Source organism: Procambarus clarkii, chromosome 9, assembly GCF_040958095.1.
Source record: "Procambarus clarkii isolate CNS0578487 chromosome 9, FALCON_Pclarkii_2.0, whole genome shotgun sequence".
Taxonomy (NCBI): domain Eukaryota; kingdom Metazoa; phylum Arthropoda; class Malacostraca; order Decapoda; family Cambaridae; genus Procambarus; species Procambarus clarkii.
In genome coordinates this window covers 29958047-29976481 of record NC_091158.1, presented here as the reverse complement: position 1 = coordinate 29976481, position 18435 = coordinate 29958047, and the positions used below count along the sequence as shown (strand labels likewise).

The 18435-nt window shown below is 38.8% G+C and overlaps 1 protein-coding gene across 1 annotated transcript in view; it reads right to left on the bottom strand.

Moving 5' to 3' along the window:
* Window positions 1–236: 236 nt before the first annotated feature.
* Window positions 237–18435, bottom strand: part of LOC138362951 (UDP-glycosyltransferase UGT5-like) — a 189739-nt gene continuing 171540 nt past the window's right edge. Inside the window, exons 3-6 of the mRNA XM_069321524.1 lie at window positions 8251–8368; window positions 7731–7861; window positions 4654–4887; window positions 237–443 (exon numbers count right to left, since the gene is read on the bottom strand). Coding sequence (XP_069177625.1) covers window positions 252–443; window positions 4654–4887; window positions 7731–7861; window positions 8251–8368 — 675 coding nt within the window. The 3' untranslated portion in view covers window positions 237–251. The remainder of the gene's footprint in view (window positions 444–4653; window positions 4888–7730; window positions 7862–8250; window positions 8369–18435) is intronic.

Below are 18435 nucleotides of genomic sequence, written 5' to 3'. Positions count from 1 at the left end.
ACATATCATGACTCTCTCAGTTTATCACCACCAATCATAACAGCTTATCAGTGAACAAGGGATATAAACTAAGAACTTTCTCGGCTGATGGTTCTAGAACCACTTACAAACATCAGGTATATTTGTTTCAGTTGTAACGCCAGAAGGACTTAACATCTATAGCTACCATCTTTTACAGGGGAAGTCAATGAACAATCACCAACTCATCTGCAGGAAACCAATGGGTTACCAACTCAACTGGAGAAAACCAGTCAACTGTGTGTGTGTGGCCAACTCACTTGGGGAAGAGAGGTTCCAGGTACACAGTGCATGGAGCCCACCTCCACCTGGGAGGGCAGGAGGGGCACAGGAATATGGTTGCCGAAGTTAGAGTTGAGGAGAGCCAGGCTGACGTTCCTCTCAATCTCCAGCAGCGGAGGCAGGTCCGGGAAGATGGCCGACACCTGAGTGGTTCCCGCCATGGTTAACATTTTAACAATTACAATCGTACAGTTATGCATCTGCTAACCTCTCTGCATTAGAGCATGACAAAATAAGAATACATTGTACACCAGTTCATACCCATCACTGCTATTTATATCTTCATACAATCACTGCTATATGAATACATTATTCACCAGTTCATATACAAACACTGCTATATGAATACATTATTCACCAGTTCATATACAATCACTGCTATATGAATACATTATTCACAAGTTCATTCCAAATACTGCTACACGAGTACATTGCACCCGTTCATACACAATCATTGTTATATGAATACATTATACACCTGCTGAAACCCATCACAGCAATATAGAAACATATAAACTACCTGAGATAAGGGAGCTAATATCGAACCATGAACCACTGGAGGAGTTTGAGATTACCGGTGTAAGGAAGCATTTACTAGAGTTGGATGTGCCAAAGCCTATAGGCTCCGACGGTATCTCACCGTGGATACTCAAAGAAGTAGCAGAAGTACTGTGCCTGCCATTCTCCATGGTGTATAACAAATCACTGGTAACAGGAGAACTGTCAACAATTTGAAAGACGGCTAATGTAGTCCAATTTCACAGGAAGGGATGACAGACAGGAAGCACTAAACTACAGGCCAGTCTTCTAACTTTTATACCATACAAAGTTACTTGATCGGAAATGTTATCAATAGATGTTTCGGTTCTGTTGATAATGTTAGGAAAATGGCTGATGTCAATCATCTTGTTAACACAAGCTCCGTTGTTATAATGTTGGGGCCCCGATCTATGTGATAATGAAGGCCTGCAGATAATTTATCTACTGCTGGGACTTGGATGGTGAGAATGAAGAGGAGATTCTATCAGAACTAGTTGATCAACATGTCATCGTGATGAGTCTATAACTAATCTTGTTAATGGTGAATGTAGAACCATCCCATTAATTAATATTCTTTTTGGTACATCAAAACTGCACAAACATTTCCCTGTCAGTCATGAACACCTTGTGGTTCGACCTGTCCTACTCCGTTCCCTCAGATGCCTCTCATACCACAAGTACGGTCATAAGTCATTTGTTTGAAATATTTAAACTTATGATGTAGTAATTGGTCCATATTGGGTACAGGGAACTGCGCATCGAAGATTACTAATTGCTGTAGCTCCCAACACAGTGGCGAACATGCTTATTGGTTACTATGTCAAAGGCTCTCCAGCAGTCCATAAAATGCCATCTGTCCACCATACTCATTAGTGCTTTATCTTTGTAACCTGGTCGTAGAATTTTATTAGATCTGTGAGGCAAGATTTGCCATCAAACCCATATTAATGGTGAGTCATAAAATTCCTTGTCTCAAGATGTTTCTAGGTTTTTCTCACGATCTTCTCCATCACCTTGCATGGTGTACAGGTTAAGGACACTGACCTGTAGTTCAGTGCCTCTTGCATGTCGTTTTTTTAATATTGGGACTACATTAGCTGTCTTCCATATTTCGCGCAGGTCTCCTGTTTCCAGTGACTTGCACTATAGCGAGTGGCCAGCAAGATGCTTCTACACTCTCTTTTACAATCCATTGAGAGAATCCGTCAGGTCCAACAACCTTTCACACGTCCAGATCCAACAGATATCTCCTAACTACATCTCTGGTAATTTCGAACCCTTCCAAAGCTGCATGGTTTATAGCTACCTCACTTAATTCAGAAACATCTCGTTCTACTGTGAAGACCTTCTGGAATATTTTGTTGAGTTCTTCACACACCTAATTGTCATTCTCTGTGTATCTGTCCTCACCCATTCTAAGTCTCATCACCTGTTCTTTCACTGTTGTTTTCCTCCTAATGTGACTGGGGAGCAGTTTTTGGTCTTATAGAGCCCATGTTGTATTGGGGTTTCTGCAGCAATTGTGTCCATGCTGGTTATGACACTAATTACATCTACGGTTTTGACATGTTCTATTTCTTGCTTATTTGTGCTAAATGTAGTAAGCCAAATGAAATTTTTTGTAGAACAAATCGTCTATACACAACCATATCATCACTATACATATTCTGATCTTCAACACCGAAATAATTGGCAGACATAAATATTAGAATAGACAGAGCAAAGACATTACATCTTAAATTCTTATCTATCAACAGCAAGCTTGCACTTAGGTACATCTTACCGTTCTCAACACCAAACAAAACTCACATCGTGCCTACTGCCCCAGCTAATATCAACTGTGTAAAACCAGCTAATATGGAGAAAGGTGCTAGCTACCGGTGAGGACAAACGTGTGTTGCTATGCTAATGTTCATTACTTGGTTTTTGAATTGTGGGATTATTGGTTGCCGTGAGACTGGCTTGTTCCAGTGTTGCCAGAGTGACTATACGTTGCTGATATGGACATGTTCACTCCTCTGCTATGACAGACTGAGTTCGTGAGCTAGAAGTTGTCTTGTGTTGTTTGAAATACTCAGAAAAAAGAAAGTAGTGGTTAAAATTGCTAAAATTTTCAGAAACTTTGTGGAGAAATACGAGAAGAGATTTGAGGGTTACAGAATGGACAGGGTGTGGTAAACATTGTGGCGAGTGTTGTGGAATTCACATTGCCTTGAGTGCAATGTGTTTGACACGATAAGATCAATGCAGGGGATTCGTCATCTTGTGCATTCATGTACACAGGTCCTTAACTGCTTTTACGTGCAGCTAGGACGATCATGATTACTGCCATCAAATAAGCAGTATATGAGCATCCCAACGACATCATGATGACCAATGTAAGTCGTTTCTGCAAGTTACTACGAGACATAAGATCATTAAATTGAATAGACAATATTCGGGTTTGAGTAGTTATGAGGTAGTTTCTTGCAGTGGAGAGAGGCTTGGCAGAGGTGCTCAGTCACTGTTCTCCTTGGGAACCGACCGCCTGAGGGTACAGGCCAAGTCCGATCCACCAAACGTCAGGTCACCTGACACCTTCAATTGCTTCTGGAAGATTCTGGTCTGTTTCCTTATGAATATAGAACCTGCTCTGTGATTGGCTAGTTATGTGTACTGTCATCTTATTGGTAGTACACATAACTAGACATTTTAGTTATTTTTTACTTTACACATTTTATGACATTTTAGTTATTTTTGTAAACACAGAGTTGCTCTAGTGACTTGGTCAGAGTGCACCACGGCACCATTTTTGACCTGATGAGCATATGTGTATGTTGATGTTTTCGTTGTTTAGTTTGAACCATGAACGAAGGTTCAAAATATTTAGGACTATGTTGATGTTGGGGTATGTTATTTATGTATGGACTTAGAGGCAGGACGATTATACTTTAAATTAGAACCTGCAGTTTTGGCAAGATGGAATCTGTTACAAAGTTTCGGGTGTGTGTGATGGACATTTGGTGATGGATTGAGAGATTTTTTGCCTTATATGTTCCTTATATGTAGCTGTGTGCTTCCACTTTCTTCAGTGTGTGTGTGTTTGTATATATATATATATATATATATATATATATATATATATATATATATATATATATATATATATATAATGTGATAATCTGTATAAATTTCAAGTCCGAGAGCTACGGGGTGTGTGTGTCAAAGTCGTACTCTTCATTTAGGGAGATATTATGGTTATTTAGCCCCAATTATATAGTAATGAATGTATTCTTCAGTGTTCATGATGCACTTTACTTACATTTATCTGTATAGCTTGGCAGGCAGGAGTGGTGTGGTGTCATTTACACTTTACGGGAGTCGCAATGAAGGTTAAGGGTCTTTTGGGTTCTTCTTTGTATTAGAGTATGGAAGATTTTTTACCTGCACTTTTGTATACTATTTTGAAGCCTTTTGTTACTTATTTTGTTAACTGATTATAAATAAGAGAGAGAAAACATGTATACAATTTTTTCTGCCTCGGTAGATCTTGAACAGTTTCACCGTCACAGCCTTCAGTGATAAGCACCAGGCCATGAACATTGCAGAGTTGGTTTGTCAACTTTCTTCCCATATGAAGATCATAAGTAATACTAGGAATATTCATGCTAGAACAAATGATCTAACTCTTTTGGCCATATTCAATAATACATGTCTATAAGAAAGAATGTTTCCAATATATAGTAATATATGCTCGATCCTGCAAACACAACTAAGCTAGTGTACACATATAAATATATCCCACACAGCTCACTCTGAAATATGTCAACCAACCTCTCTCTGTATCTTGGGCATCATCCCCCACACACGCCAGTATCCTGCAACACTGAGGATGGTGTAGAGGTTGTGGAGGCGGTGAAGGAGAGAGTAAGGCCGGGGGTAGTCCAAGTACTCGCTGGGCACGTAAGCTGGGTTAAGCACGTTCCCTAAGACGGCGCACTGACGGGGCTCCACGCCATTGGTGGTCAGGGTGATGAAGGGCATTCCCACAGCAAAGGGGTAGGCCATCTGGAAGTCAGATAGTGGTAGATAATTTCTGTAGCACTTACTTTTTGCACGCTGTGTATTTCTTGGGGTGTTGATTGAAGGACTGTATGAAAGAGTATAAATGTGTTTGTGTGTAGCTCACCTATTTTTACTCATCTATTTGTACTTGCAGGATGAAGTATTAGTTCTTGGACCCCATCTTCTAGCCGTCAGTTGTCTAAAGCAACGGCACCTGACCTATTTCCCTATCATGTTTATTTTTATAATTATGAAAGGAGTTTGCTTTAACAACCTTTACCTTTAGCTAATTCCGTTTTCACCTAACTCTTATGTTAAATGAAAACTTTGTATCATCTCTTTGACTCGTTTGAGTCTCAAGCTTCCACCCATGCCCCCTTGATCTATTGGTATTTTTTGCAAACATTTCCACTCTGTCAATCCCCCAAAGAATTTTATGCATCGCAATCACATCTCTCTCTCTCTCTCTCTCTCTCTTCTCTCTCTCTCTCTCTCTCTCTCTCTCTCTCTCTCTCTCTCTCTCTCTCTCTCTCTCTCTCTCTCTCTCTCTCTCTCTCTCTCTCTCTCTCTCTCATCTAAATGTCTCTTCATTTAAGTTTATAAAGACTCTTGAAACTTGTGCCAATGTAGAGTATGCTGCTTATGTTACCCTATGTATATGAATCTCTGGAATTAGGTTTGGAAACACAAGAATTGCGCAGTTTCCCTTCACCTTCTCTGGCCTGCCTTATTCTTGTTACTTTATCATAAAACTTCAGTAGGTTCGTTAGGCATGATTTTCCTTCCCTAAAGCCATCATGGGGTTTGTTTATATATTAATGCTCTCTAAATCTGTACCTAGTCTTAACCTGATTATTCTTTCAAATACTTTGCAGAGATGTTTGTCTGTCATACTGGTCTGAAGTAAAGTGCCTCATCCCTATCTCCTTTCTTGAAAATTAGTACAACGTTTGACTTCTTCCAGCAGCCGGACAACTGTCTCTTTGTCAGAGACTCAATAAGATCTTTGCTAGAGGTACTCCGAAGACCTGTGCTGCCTTTTTTAATGTCAACGGTGATACGTTGTTTGGTCCAATTCCTTTAGTTTTGTCCAGTGATGCTCGTTGTTTCTCTATTTCCTCTGCCAACACCTCAATATCTCTCATCTAAGTTCACCTCCTCATCTAACATTGGGAGATGCTCAGACTCGGTTGAGAACACAACATGTAAACTGGTGTTTAGCACTTCGCAAATTTCCTAATCATTTTCCGTATATACCCCGTCCCATTTTTCGTTGTCTTGTCATTTGATCGTTCACTGTCAATTTCCCTATTATATGATTATGTAGTAGTTTTGTTGTTTCTTTGCTTTCATAGCAATATCTTTCTCGTAATTTCCTAAAGATACTCTTCTTATATTTATGTATTCATTCCTAGCTCTGCTGACGCTGTTCGTGCTTTCGTCTGTCCTTTGACATCTGTATTTCCTCCATTCCCTCCTGCTTTTCATTTTTGCTTCTTAGCATTGTCTATTAAAAATGGGGTTATTATATTCCCTCCTACTTTTTGCCTCATTGTTGGTATGAAGCGCTTTAACTTCCTTGAATCTCAATTTGACTTGGTCCATCATTTCCTGTACTGTTTTCCCTCTAAGTTCTTCCTCTCATTGTACATTTCGCAGATACTCTATTATGTAATCCCCCTTTTCAATAGTCAACTCTCTTTTCCATGATACCTTTAGCCGTGGCCATAGTTTAAAGTTTGATCATATAATCAATGACTAGGACTCAATGATCACTGGCTCATAGTGATCATTTAAGGTTCCACGTTCTTCATATCTTCCATACTTTGGGTGAAGATCATATCTAATAAACTTCGTGTATTTCGTCCTCTTTATCTTCACATGCAGTTTAAAGAGGTTCTTGTCTATAACATTCACTAGCCTCGCTTCTCTTGTTTATTCCCCCGCCATATGGATTCCGCATGCATTCCCCAGGTGAAGGGGTCCTTCACCTGGGATCTAGGAGATTCGAACCACGAACACCACACGTGTGAGGCAGAAGCTCTATCGAGTCTCCTGGAGCCCATGAGAATGAAATGTTTATTTCCATGAGAGAGTGTCTGACAAATATATGACTTGGGCGTGGATCACTAATTCCTCTGAGCTTCAGTAGTAGTAGTCAGGGAAAGTTGAAAATTCCAGAATAACAGCAGTATTTGGTTCTGGAATCTTTCCTTATTAAGACTACTCATAACTCGGTGGCTAGAGCCTCAGTCTCACGCGCATGGGGTCCGTGTTTCGCATCTCCTAGATCCCAGGTGAATGAAAACTATATTTCCACGGAAGTGTGAATGACAAATTATATAATTATTATTATTATTATTATTATTATTATTATTATTATTATTATTAACATTATTATTATTATGGAATAATTTCATCAACGAAGGGTTTGTTCTAGAGATATGTGGATTTTGTACAATTTAGCTTACTGATGAATGTTCATTCATTCTAAATCAGTTTGATACGATTTAATTCGTCTGCCCAATATATAATAGATGAAAAGTGTATCCCATGTAAATTATTGTTATTGCTACGAGCATAATATATGACCAGTTATCCAGAATAAATAATCTGTTAGATGGTCTGATTGATGATGGATATTTATATATCATAAAATATATAACACTTTGAAACCACCTTGACAAATATTTTGTTGTTTCAATAGGTATTATTAACAATTGCAATAATTATATTCAAATCAGGAAACATTTAAAAAATTAATTAATGTTAGAATATATCATATGAAGTGTTAAAGTCACAGGAAGAAAATATATATAATAGATCAATTATAGTATTAAAATTACCTCATTAAACAAGTGATTTGTGATCACAACATCAAATTCCTTTCTTCTCCGGTAGTATTCCATGACTGTGGGTGAGGAGTAGAACCTGGAGACGAGCGGCACCAGGAACACCTCGAGGAGCGCCAGTGCTCCTGAAGCACCCACACACCACCGTGTTAGTACTTACTCGTGCAACACAGTTCCAGCAACAACCTTACTTGCTACTCTAATAACCTTAACTGCAAGGAACTTCCCAGCAATAGATATTGCCAAGTTTATTGACAATAATAATAAGAAAAGGACTCTGGAAACCATGTTTCTCTTTTAATGATCACAACACTTGTAGGTGCGCCCAACCACAACATTGATGAGTATTCTAGTAATCTTAACAAGTGCAAATAGAAGCCCCATAAACAACTCTACTTAGTATTTTACTGCCAGAACAATATACTGATCAGGTTAACAACCTAATTTGTCTCTCTAATTATCCTGCTAATTAAAAGATGGTTTAAACTACATTGTTACCAAGCCTTTCACTAACCTGCAGCGTCCTTGGATTTTCCAAACCTGCTGCCTATAATTGTTCTCCCAACGGGGATCACCACCTCGGTGATGTTGGGGTGCGAGAAGCCAGACTCCATAGTCTGGAGAGTCACCACCTGGGGGATGGATATATAAGTGATGTTAAGGTGGGTGATGGCATGCTCCATCATATGTAGTCACCACCAAGGGATGGATATAAGTCGGTGATGGCAGTGGCAAGATGGATATAAGTGGCGGTAATAAGTCGGTGATATAAGAAGGTGGGTGATGGCAGACTACATCATATGTAGTCACCTGCATTGAACGCACATAGTAGTAACACCCAGAAAATAATAGGTGATATTCGAATGAATGTTTTAGCTGCTAAAGAAAACACATTTGAATTAAATATACATGTTAAATTCCTTTAGATATCATCACAAGATGGCATCTCAAGGCATGTCACTGTTGATATGCTTGCAAAGACAGCCTGTAGTAGACCAGTACTAGAAATTGATATGGGTGTTTCATTAGCAGTGACAAAGAGAATACTTAAACAAATATCTAATGATAATTTAACCGACCAAACAAATTCACAAAGACATGAAATTTGTAGCATTAAACATTATGATAAATCTCGTGAGGGGACATTCACATATGGAAGTAATAGAGCAAGAACTCGGCAATGTGGTGTTATAGTGGCCAAAATACGCCTGGGATATACACGTATCTGGCAGCTCTTTCAAAATCCAAATGTCGAATACACCATGTGTCAACTTTGTGAGAGTCTGGAATACACCATGTGTCAACTTTGTGAGAGTCTGGAATACACCATGTGTCAACTTTGTGAGAGTCTGGAATACACCATGCGACAACTTTGTGAAAGTCTGGAATACACCATGCGACAACTTTGTGAGAGTCTGGAATACACCATGTGTCAACTTTGTGAGAGTCTGGAATACACCATGCGACAACTTTGTGAAAGTCTGGAATACACCATGCGACAACTTTGTGAGAGTCTGGAATACACCATGTGTCAACTTTGTGAGAGTCTGGAATACACCATGTGTCAACTTTGTGAAAGTCTAGAATACACAATGTGTCTAATTTCTGAAAGAGAAAACATGCTCTACCTTGAACATTATATTGTAGAATGTCCTATATTGACTGACTTTCGCCCTCCTGGGCTGAGGTATGGTGAACTATGTAAACACTATTTGAATATTGGAACACTTGATGATATATTAGACTTGTACCCAAGATTGATTATGTAATGCATCAATGTGTGTAATGTTACAATGTGACGTAACTATAACCTGAGCTTGTAAAAGCACCTTAATCACTCTCAGTGGTTATGTGATTAATAGCGCACTAGATTTCATAACAGCTACCTTACCCCTGTCAAAGTAGGAGAGACATAAATGTATGTGTATGTATGTGAATATGTGTGTATGTGTGTGTATATATATACATATATATATACATATATATATATATATATATATATATATATATATATATATATATATATATATATATATATATATGTCGTACCTAGTAGCCAGAACTCACTTCTCAGCCTACTATTCAAGGCCCGATTTGCCTAATAAGCCAAGTTTTCCTGAATTAATATATTTACTATAATTTTTTTCTTATGAAATGATAAAGCAACCCTTTTCTCTATGTATGAGGTCAATTTTTTTTTATTGGAGTTAAAATTAACGTAGATATATGACCGACCCTAACCAACCCTACCTAACCTAACCTAACCTATATTTATAGGTAAGGTTAGGTTAGGTAGCCAAAAAAAGCTAGGTTAGGTTAGGTTAGGTAGGTTAGGTAGACGAAAAAAGATTAATTCATGAAAACATGGCTTATTAGGCAAATCGGGCCTTGAATAGTAGGCTGAGAAGTGCGTTCTGGCTATTAGGTACGACATATATATATATATATATATATATATATATATATATATATATATATATATATATATATATATATATATATATATATATATATATATATATATATATATATTAGTATATTTTGGTAGCAGTCTTTCCTGTAGACATATATTATTAAATATGACCGAAAAAGTAAGATTAATAATTCTAACACGAATTTTCTCAATCTTTCGTACATTACGCTTCACTGTTGGAGGTAAATCAAAAATCAATTCTCCAAAATTCATTTTTATTTCTAGTCTGACGCGACACGGGCGCGTTTCGTAAAACTTATTACATTTTCAAAGACTTTAGTTCACAAATACACAACTGAATAGAACTTACGTATCTCCGATTTTATATCTACATTTGAGTGAGGTGGAAGGGGTGATGTGGCATTAACACAAGACAGAACAAAGTGTGGTATTAATAGGGTATTAATTTCATCAACACAAGACAGAACAAGAGTATTAATAGGGTATTAATTTCATCAACACAAGACAGAACACGAAACAATGGATATTGAATAGAAGTGTTTGTAGAAAGCCTATTGGTCCATATTTCTTGATGCTTCTATATTGGAGCGGAGTCTTGAGGTGGGTAGAATATAGTTGTGCAATAATTGGCTGTTGATTGCTGGTGTTGACTTCTTGATGTGTAGTGCCTCGCAAACGTCAAGCCGCCTGCTATCGCTGTATCTATCGATGATTTCTGTGTTGTTTACTAGGATTTCTCTGGCGATGGTTTGGTTGTGGGAAGAGATTATATGTTATATGAACATATAATCTCTTCCCACATATATATATATGTGGGAAGAGATCTTCTTATATATATATATATATATATATATATATATATATATATATATATATATATATATATATATATATATATAGATACATATACATATATCTGTGATATATATATATATATCTTGGCTGAGATATATATATATCTCAGCCATGAACAGGGTCCTGGGAACTGTGCACCCAGAGGTGCAAACAGAGGACCCAGACGTAGAGGAACGTGTCGGGTGTGTGACGAATCTAAATGCATTAGAAACGATGGAACTCTACGTCAACACAAAACTGTGAGGGTTCATGGACGGAACCTGTAGAGAGAGAAGGCCCACAGGTCCCCCCGGCACCCCCACACATCCCAGCAAACTTCATGTCATCAGATGACCTCCTGGGGGCCATCAAAGCATCCACCACCAGAACTCTTCCTCACATTCTTAAAGCAGCGCGCCCATTGGCAGCAGGGAAATATACAGACCTTCTAAGGAAAGTGAATGAACGGTCTGCAAATCTTAATACCACGGCCACCTTCAAAGCATTCATAATTTGCTCCTGTTTGGCAATATTTGCTTAGGCGTACCAGCAAGAGGACGCAAGTCACTAGCCTCATCAGTCACTAGGGCAATAAATAATTTCCCCAGAGCTGACAACTTGATCCCCATCCCTCCTCAACGCAAAAGCCACCGTTGCAGACCCAAGAGTTCCAATGACAATTTTAAACTAGAAACACAAGTGACCAAGAAAATGTAGAGGGCAACACAGTAGGAGCAATTAGGTTACTTACCAGCGAAGATACAATCGTCCCTAGAAATCCCGCTACCGCCGACTCACTGAGAGAGACGCACCCTCCTAGAGTACCATGGGAACCAATTGCTCGGGACACAAATGTCCCAGACATGGGACCTCTATTCCTCCAAGCGTCAGAGGTATACAAAGCCATCATGTCATTCCCACCAGGCTCAGCAGGGGGATACACTGGAGTAACACCTCAGCACCTCAAGGAGATGGTAAATCCAGTTCTCGGCGAAGTTGCCGAGACACTATTGTCAGAGGTCACGAAGTTTGTCAGCGACTGCCTCTCTGAGCTGATCCCAGATACAATTAAACCCTTCTTCTTCGGAGCATCCCTTTGTGCCCTTAAGAAGAAAGATGGTGGAGTCGGACCCATTACCGTGAGTAATACACTTCGGCGCCTTGATGTTATGGCAGCTGTCAGAAAAATTAGCATAGCCGCTGCAACGATGCTTCGACCCCATCAACTAGGTTTTGGTGTCCCCCATGGCTGTGAAGCAGCAGCTCGTGTAGTACGAGCCTATATTAAGCACCTCGCAGACAATAAGGCATTAATTAAATTAGACTTTAAAAATACCTTCAACCAGGTAAAAAGGGATGTGGTACTGGAAGCGGTTCGAACACGCTTTCCTTGTCTACTGCCCTTCGTCTCAGCAGGGTACAGTAGGGAATCGACGCTGTTGTTTGGGGAACATGAAATTCTTTCCGCAGGTGTCCAGCAGGGAGACCGGCTTGCCCCTTTCCTTTTTTGCATGGCAACTAAAGAGGTCACAAGCAGGTTGACCAGCGAACTCAACATCTGGTTCCTGGACGATTGCACCCTGGCAGGGACACAGGAGTCCCTGCTAGAAAATCTACAGCTGGAGAAATCTAAGGGAGAGGAGTTAGGACTCACTTTAATTAAACCCATCAAAGTGTAAAATCATCTCATCTAGCCAACCAATCATAGATGCAGTACGAATCATACTGCCACGAGCCCCAGTGATCGCTCTCACCGACAGTGTGCTGATAGGGGCACCTCTGGGCTCGAGCGCCATTGAGGTAGTCCTCGAGGAAAAGCTGAACGACCTGAGGAGGACGGAGGGAAGAATAGGGGCTTTGGACGCCCACGATGCTTTGTACCTTCTCACAAGGTGCCTGGCTTTGCCCACACTGACCTACTTCCTAAGGTGTGCTCCCAACTTCGACAGCCCAAAATTAACGGAATATGACTTACTCTTAAGGCCAATAACCGTGAAAGTGTTAAATCTCTCCTTGCAAGATGACCAATGGGACCAAGCAATGCTCCCAGTTAGACTCGGGGGTATAGGTATTCGCAAGGCGACACAGTTAGCAATGCCGGAATTCTTATCCTCGACCAGTGCTACAGGTGAATTAGTTAAGGAAATACTACCGGAATACCTAAGAAACTCCATTGGGATTCATGATCCCAAATTCGCGGAAGGAACCAGTCAGTGGGACACTCTTGTCAACTCTCACTCTCGACCGACTTTTCCAAATGACTGCAAACAGTCCAAATGGGATAGCCCCATAGTGGAAAACATCGCCAAAGCATTGCTGGAGGCAGCTTCGGAGAAGGACAGAGCGCGTCTCCTAGCTGTGCAAGCCCCCCCATGCTGGGGACTTCCTGTTGGTGGTCCCTAATTCCGCCTTGGGCACCCGCCTGGACCATCGGGCCCTAAGTATTGGTGTTGCCCTGCGCCTTGCTGCCCCTATCTCCACCGAACACTGGTGTATTTGCGGCCATGTACGGGCAGATCAATATGGCAGCCATGGTCTCATCTGTCGTAAGACACAGGGAAAGATTGCCAGACATGAAGCAGTCAATGACATAATCAAGAGAAGTTTGGCTACAGCTGGGTGCCCAGCACAAAGGGAACCTCAGCTGAGCAGACCTGACAGCACCCACAAACGCCCAGATGGAGTCACCCTGCAGCCATGGCGGTAGATAGGTATCAGCCATGGCTGATACCTATCTACCTTACAGCACAGCTGAGGGAGGCGGGGCGGTCACCTTCAGGGAAACCCAGAAAACCAACAAGTACAGTGACCTAGAACGTTGTTACAGGTTCGTGCCAATAGGCTCTGAGACTCTGGGCGCCTAGGGTAAACGTGTACTTAAGTTCCTGAAGGAGGTGGGTGAGGATGTCATTGGGAAAACTAGAGACCCAAGAGCGGCCAATTTCATGTTCCAGCGCCTCAGTGTCGCAGTTTGGAGGGGAAATGCGTGTTGTATCTTGGGTACGCACGTGACCTCCGAAGATTTGGACGAGGTCTTCGAACACTGATTGTTATATTGTTATGTTCTATGTAAACTGAAGCAATTCAATAAAAAAAATAATTAAAAATAATGTGGGTGGTAGGAAAGGGAAAGATTAAAGTGATCATTGAGAATCCACAAGTCTTCTCTGAACACTGTTTATTTTCTTCTTCGAGGATCTGGGTCCCTTTAATTGAACCAATGGTGGTACCCGTAATGTGCTACTATATATATATATATATATATATATATATATATATATATATATATATATATATATATTATATATATATATATATATATATATATATATATATATATATATGTCGTACCTAGTAGCCAGAACGCACTTCTCAGCCTACTATGCAAGGCCCGATTTGCCTAATAGGCCAAGTTTTCCTGAATTAATAAATTTTCTCTATTTTTTTTCTTATGAAATGATAAAGCTACCCATTTCATTATGTATGAAGTCAATTTTTTTTATTGGAGTTAAAATTAACGTAGATATATGACCGAACCTAACCTACCCTACCTAACCTAACCTAACCTATCTCTATAGGTTAGGTTAGGTTAGGTAACCGAAAAGGTTAGGTTAGGTTAGGTTAGGTAGGTTAGGTAGTCGAAAAACAATTAATTCATGAAAACTTGGCTTATTAGGCAAATTGGGCCTTGCATAGTAGGCTGAGAAGTGAGTTCTGGCTACTAGGTACGACATATATATATATATATATATATATTTATATATATATGTATATATATATACATACATATATATATATATATATATATATATATATATATATATATATATATATATATATATATATATACATATATATATGTCGTACCTAGTAGCCAGAACGCACTTTTCAGCCTACTATGCAAGGCCCGATTTGCCTAATAAGCCAAGTTTTCCTGAACTAATATATTTTCTAAAAAAAATTTCTTATGAAATGATAAAGCTACCCATTTCATTATGTATGAGGTCAATTTTTTTTCATTGGAGTTAAAATTAACGTAGATATACGACTGAACCTAACCAACCTTACCTAACCTAACCTAACCTATCACTATAGGTTAGGTTAGGTTAGGTAGCCGAAAAAGTTAGGTTCGGTTAGGTTAGGTAGTCGAAAAACAATTAATTCATGAAAACTTGGCTTATTAGGCAAATCGGGCCTTGCATAGTAGGCTGAGAAGTGCGTTCTGGCTACTAGGTACGACATATATATATAAATATATATATATATATAATATATATATATATATATATATATATATATATATATATATATTTATATATATATATATATATTTATATATATATATATATTTTATTATTATATATATAATATATATATATATATATATATATATATATATATATATATATATATATAACTGAAAACTCACACCCCAGAAGTGACTCGAACCCATACTCCCAGAAGCAACGCAACTGGTATGTACAAGACGCCTTAATCCACTTGACCATCACGACCGGACAAAATGAGGTGATAGCCGAGGCTATATGAACCACCCCACCGCCGGCACTCGGATAGTTATCTTGGGCATAGCATTTTACCAAAAACATTTTACCATTTTTACCAGTTGCGTTGCTTCTGGGAGTATGGGTTCGAGTCACTTCTGGGGTGTGAGTTTTTAGTTGCATATGTCCTGGGGACCATTCAGGCTTGTTCGCATATATATATATATATATATATATATATATATATATATATATATGTCGTACCTAGTAGCCAGAACGCACTTCTACGCCCACTATGCAAGGCCAGATTTGCCTAATAAGCCACGTTTTCATAAATTAATAGTTTTTCGACTACCTAACCTACCTAACCTAACGTAACCTAACTTTTTCTGCTACCTAACCTAACCTAACCTATAAAGATAGGTTAGGTTAGGTTAGGTAGGGTTGGTTAGGTTCGGTCATATATCTACGTTAATTTTAATTCCAATAAAAAAAATTAACCTCATACATAATGAAATGGGTAGCTTTATCATTTCATAAGAAAAAAATTAGAGAAAATATATTAATTCAGGAAAACTTGGCTTATTAGGCAAATCGGGCCTTGCATAGTAGGCTGAGAAGTGCGTTCTGGCTACTAGGTACGACATATATATATATATATATATATATATTATATATATATATATATATATATATATATATATATACATATATATATACATATATATATACATATATATATATATATACATATATATATATATATATATATATATATATATATATATATATATATATATATATATATATATATATACATATATATATACATATATATATATATATATATATATATATATATATATATATATATATGTCGTACCTAATAGCCAGAACGCACTTCTCAGCCTACTATGCAAGGCCCGATTTGCCTAATACGCCAAGTTTTCATGAACTAATTGTTTTTCGACGACCTAACCTACCTAACCTAACCTAACCTAACTTTTTCGGCTACCTAACCTAACCTAACCTATAAAGATAGGCTAGGTTAGGTTAGGTAGGGTTGGTTAGGTTCTGTCATATATCTACGTTAATTTTAACTCCAATAAAAAAAAAATGACCTCATACATAATGAAGTGGGTAGCTTTATCATTTCATAAGAAAAAAATTAGAGAAAATATATTAATTCAGGAAAACTTGGCTCATTAGGCAAATCGGGCCTTGCATAGTAGGCTGAGAAGTGCGTTCTGGCTACTAGGTACGACATATATATATATATAGATATATACATATATATATATATATATATATATATATATATATATACATATATATATATATATATATATATATATATATATATATATACATATATATATATATATATATATACATATTTATATATATATATACATATATATATATATATATATATATATATATATATATATTATATATATATATATACATATATACATATATATATCATATATATATATATATATATATATATATATATATATATATATAGATATATATATATATATATATACATATATATATATATATACATATATATATATATATATATATATATATATATATATATATATATATATATATATATATGTATATATATATAAAAGTTTGTGAGGGCACCACCTCTGGTGCCAATGTGGGGACCCATAGCCTCGGAGAACAAAATAAAAGTATTCAGAGGAGACCTTGTGGTTTCTCACTGAACACTATATTATCTTCTCCTACCACCCCCATTCTTTTGTATGTACACATATATATTTACTTTATTTGAACTTTGTTACAAAAAAGGAGTTACATATGGGTTACAAAGATGATTGTCGAGTTCCTCCAGCTCCTCAGATGGCGGGCAGGAACCCTGGATGCAGTGCGCATTTCCCTCTGTATCGCCACACTGAGGCGCTGGAAAAGAAAGCTTGCAGCTCTTGGGTCCCTTGTTGTTTCAATGAGCCTAGAACCCAGTTCCTTCAAAAAACTGATAGCACTTTTACCCCAGGCGCCGAGTGTCTCAGAAGCAATGGGGACAAAATTGTAGTGGTGATCCAGTTCTCTATACTTACGGGATTTGGCTGCTTCCCTGTGGGTGGCAGCGCCACCTGGTTGTGCAACACTGAGGTTAATGTAGGTGTTAGCCAGGGTTGATACACACGTGTAGTCCCATACCAACTGCTTGCCATTCTTCCAGGGGTTCACTGTGATACCATCCGGGCGACCAAAGAGCATCAGAGTTACGGGCATTAGGTAACGGGCTCTCTTTCAGCTGGGCATCCAACTGTGGTGAGGCTCCTCTTGATGATGTCGTTAACTTCACTGTGCCTCGAGTGCCATCCCCCTGTGCTTTGGCAGAGTAGGCCATGGTGGCCGTACCTGTCAGCCACCACCTCGCCGCAAATACACCTATATCTGTGTGGATTGGGGCAGCAAGGCGGAGGCCACAGCAATTCGGAGGGCGTGTGGTGTGAGACGCGTGCCAGTTGCCGACATTGGGGTTGCTAACAGGAAATCCCCTGCATGTGGTGCTGCTACTGCTGTGAGGCGAGCAATGTCGTGTTGTGTTGTTGCAGCACCCAGGCACTCTGCAGCAAATTGGTCTACAATGGGGCCATCCAGCTGGATTGCTTGTGGGCTTTTGGGGATGGTGGTTGAGGTGATTGGACTGCACGAGAAGCCCCTCTGTGGCACAGCGTGTAAAATTGGGATCATGTACACCTGCCAGCTGATGTAAGTGGGCAGGTAGAATTTCCTTCACAAGGTCGTCGGATGCTGATAAGGAGGACAGGAAGGCTGGAACAGCGATTTGCGTTGCTGTTCGAACTCCGAGGCCCCCAAGTCTTACGGGAAGAGAGGCTTGTTTCCACTGTAGGTCATCGAGAGAGAGGTTAAGGGCTTTTTC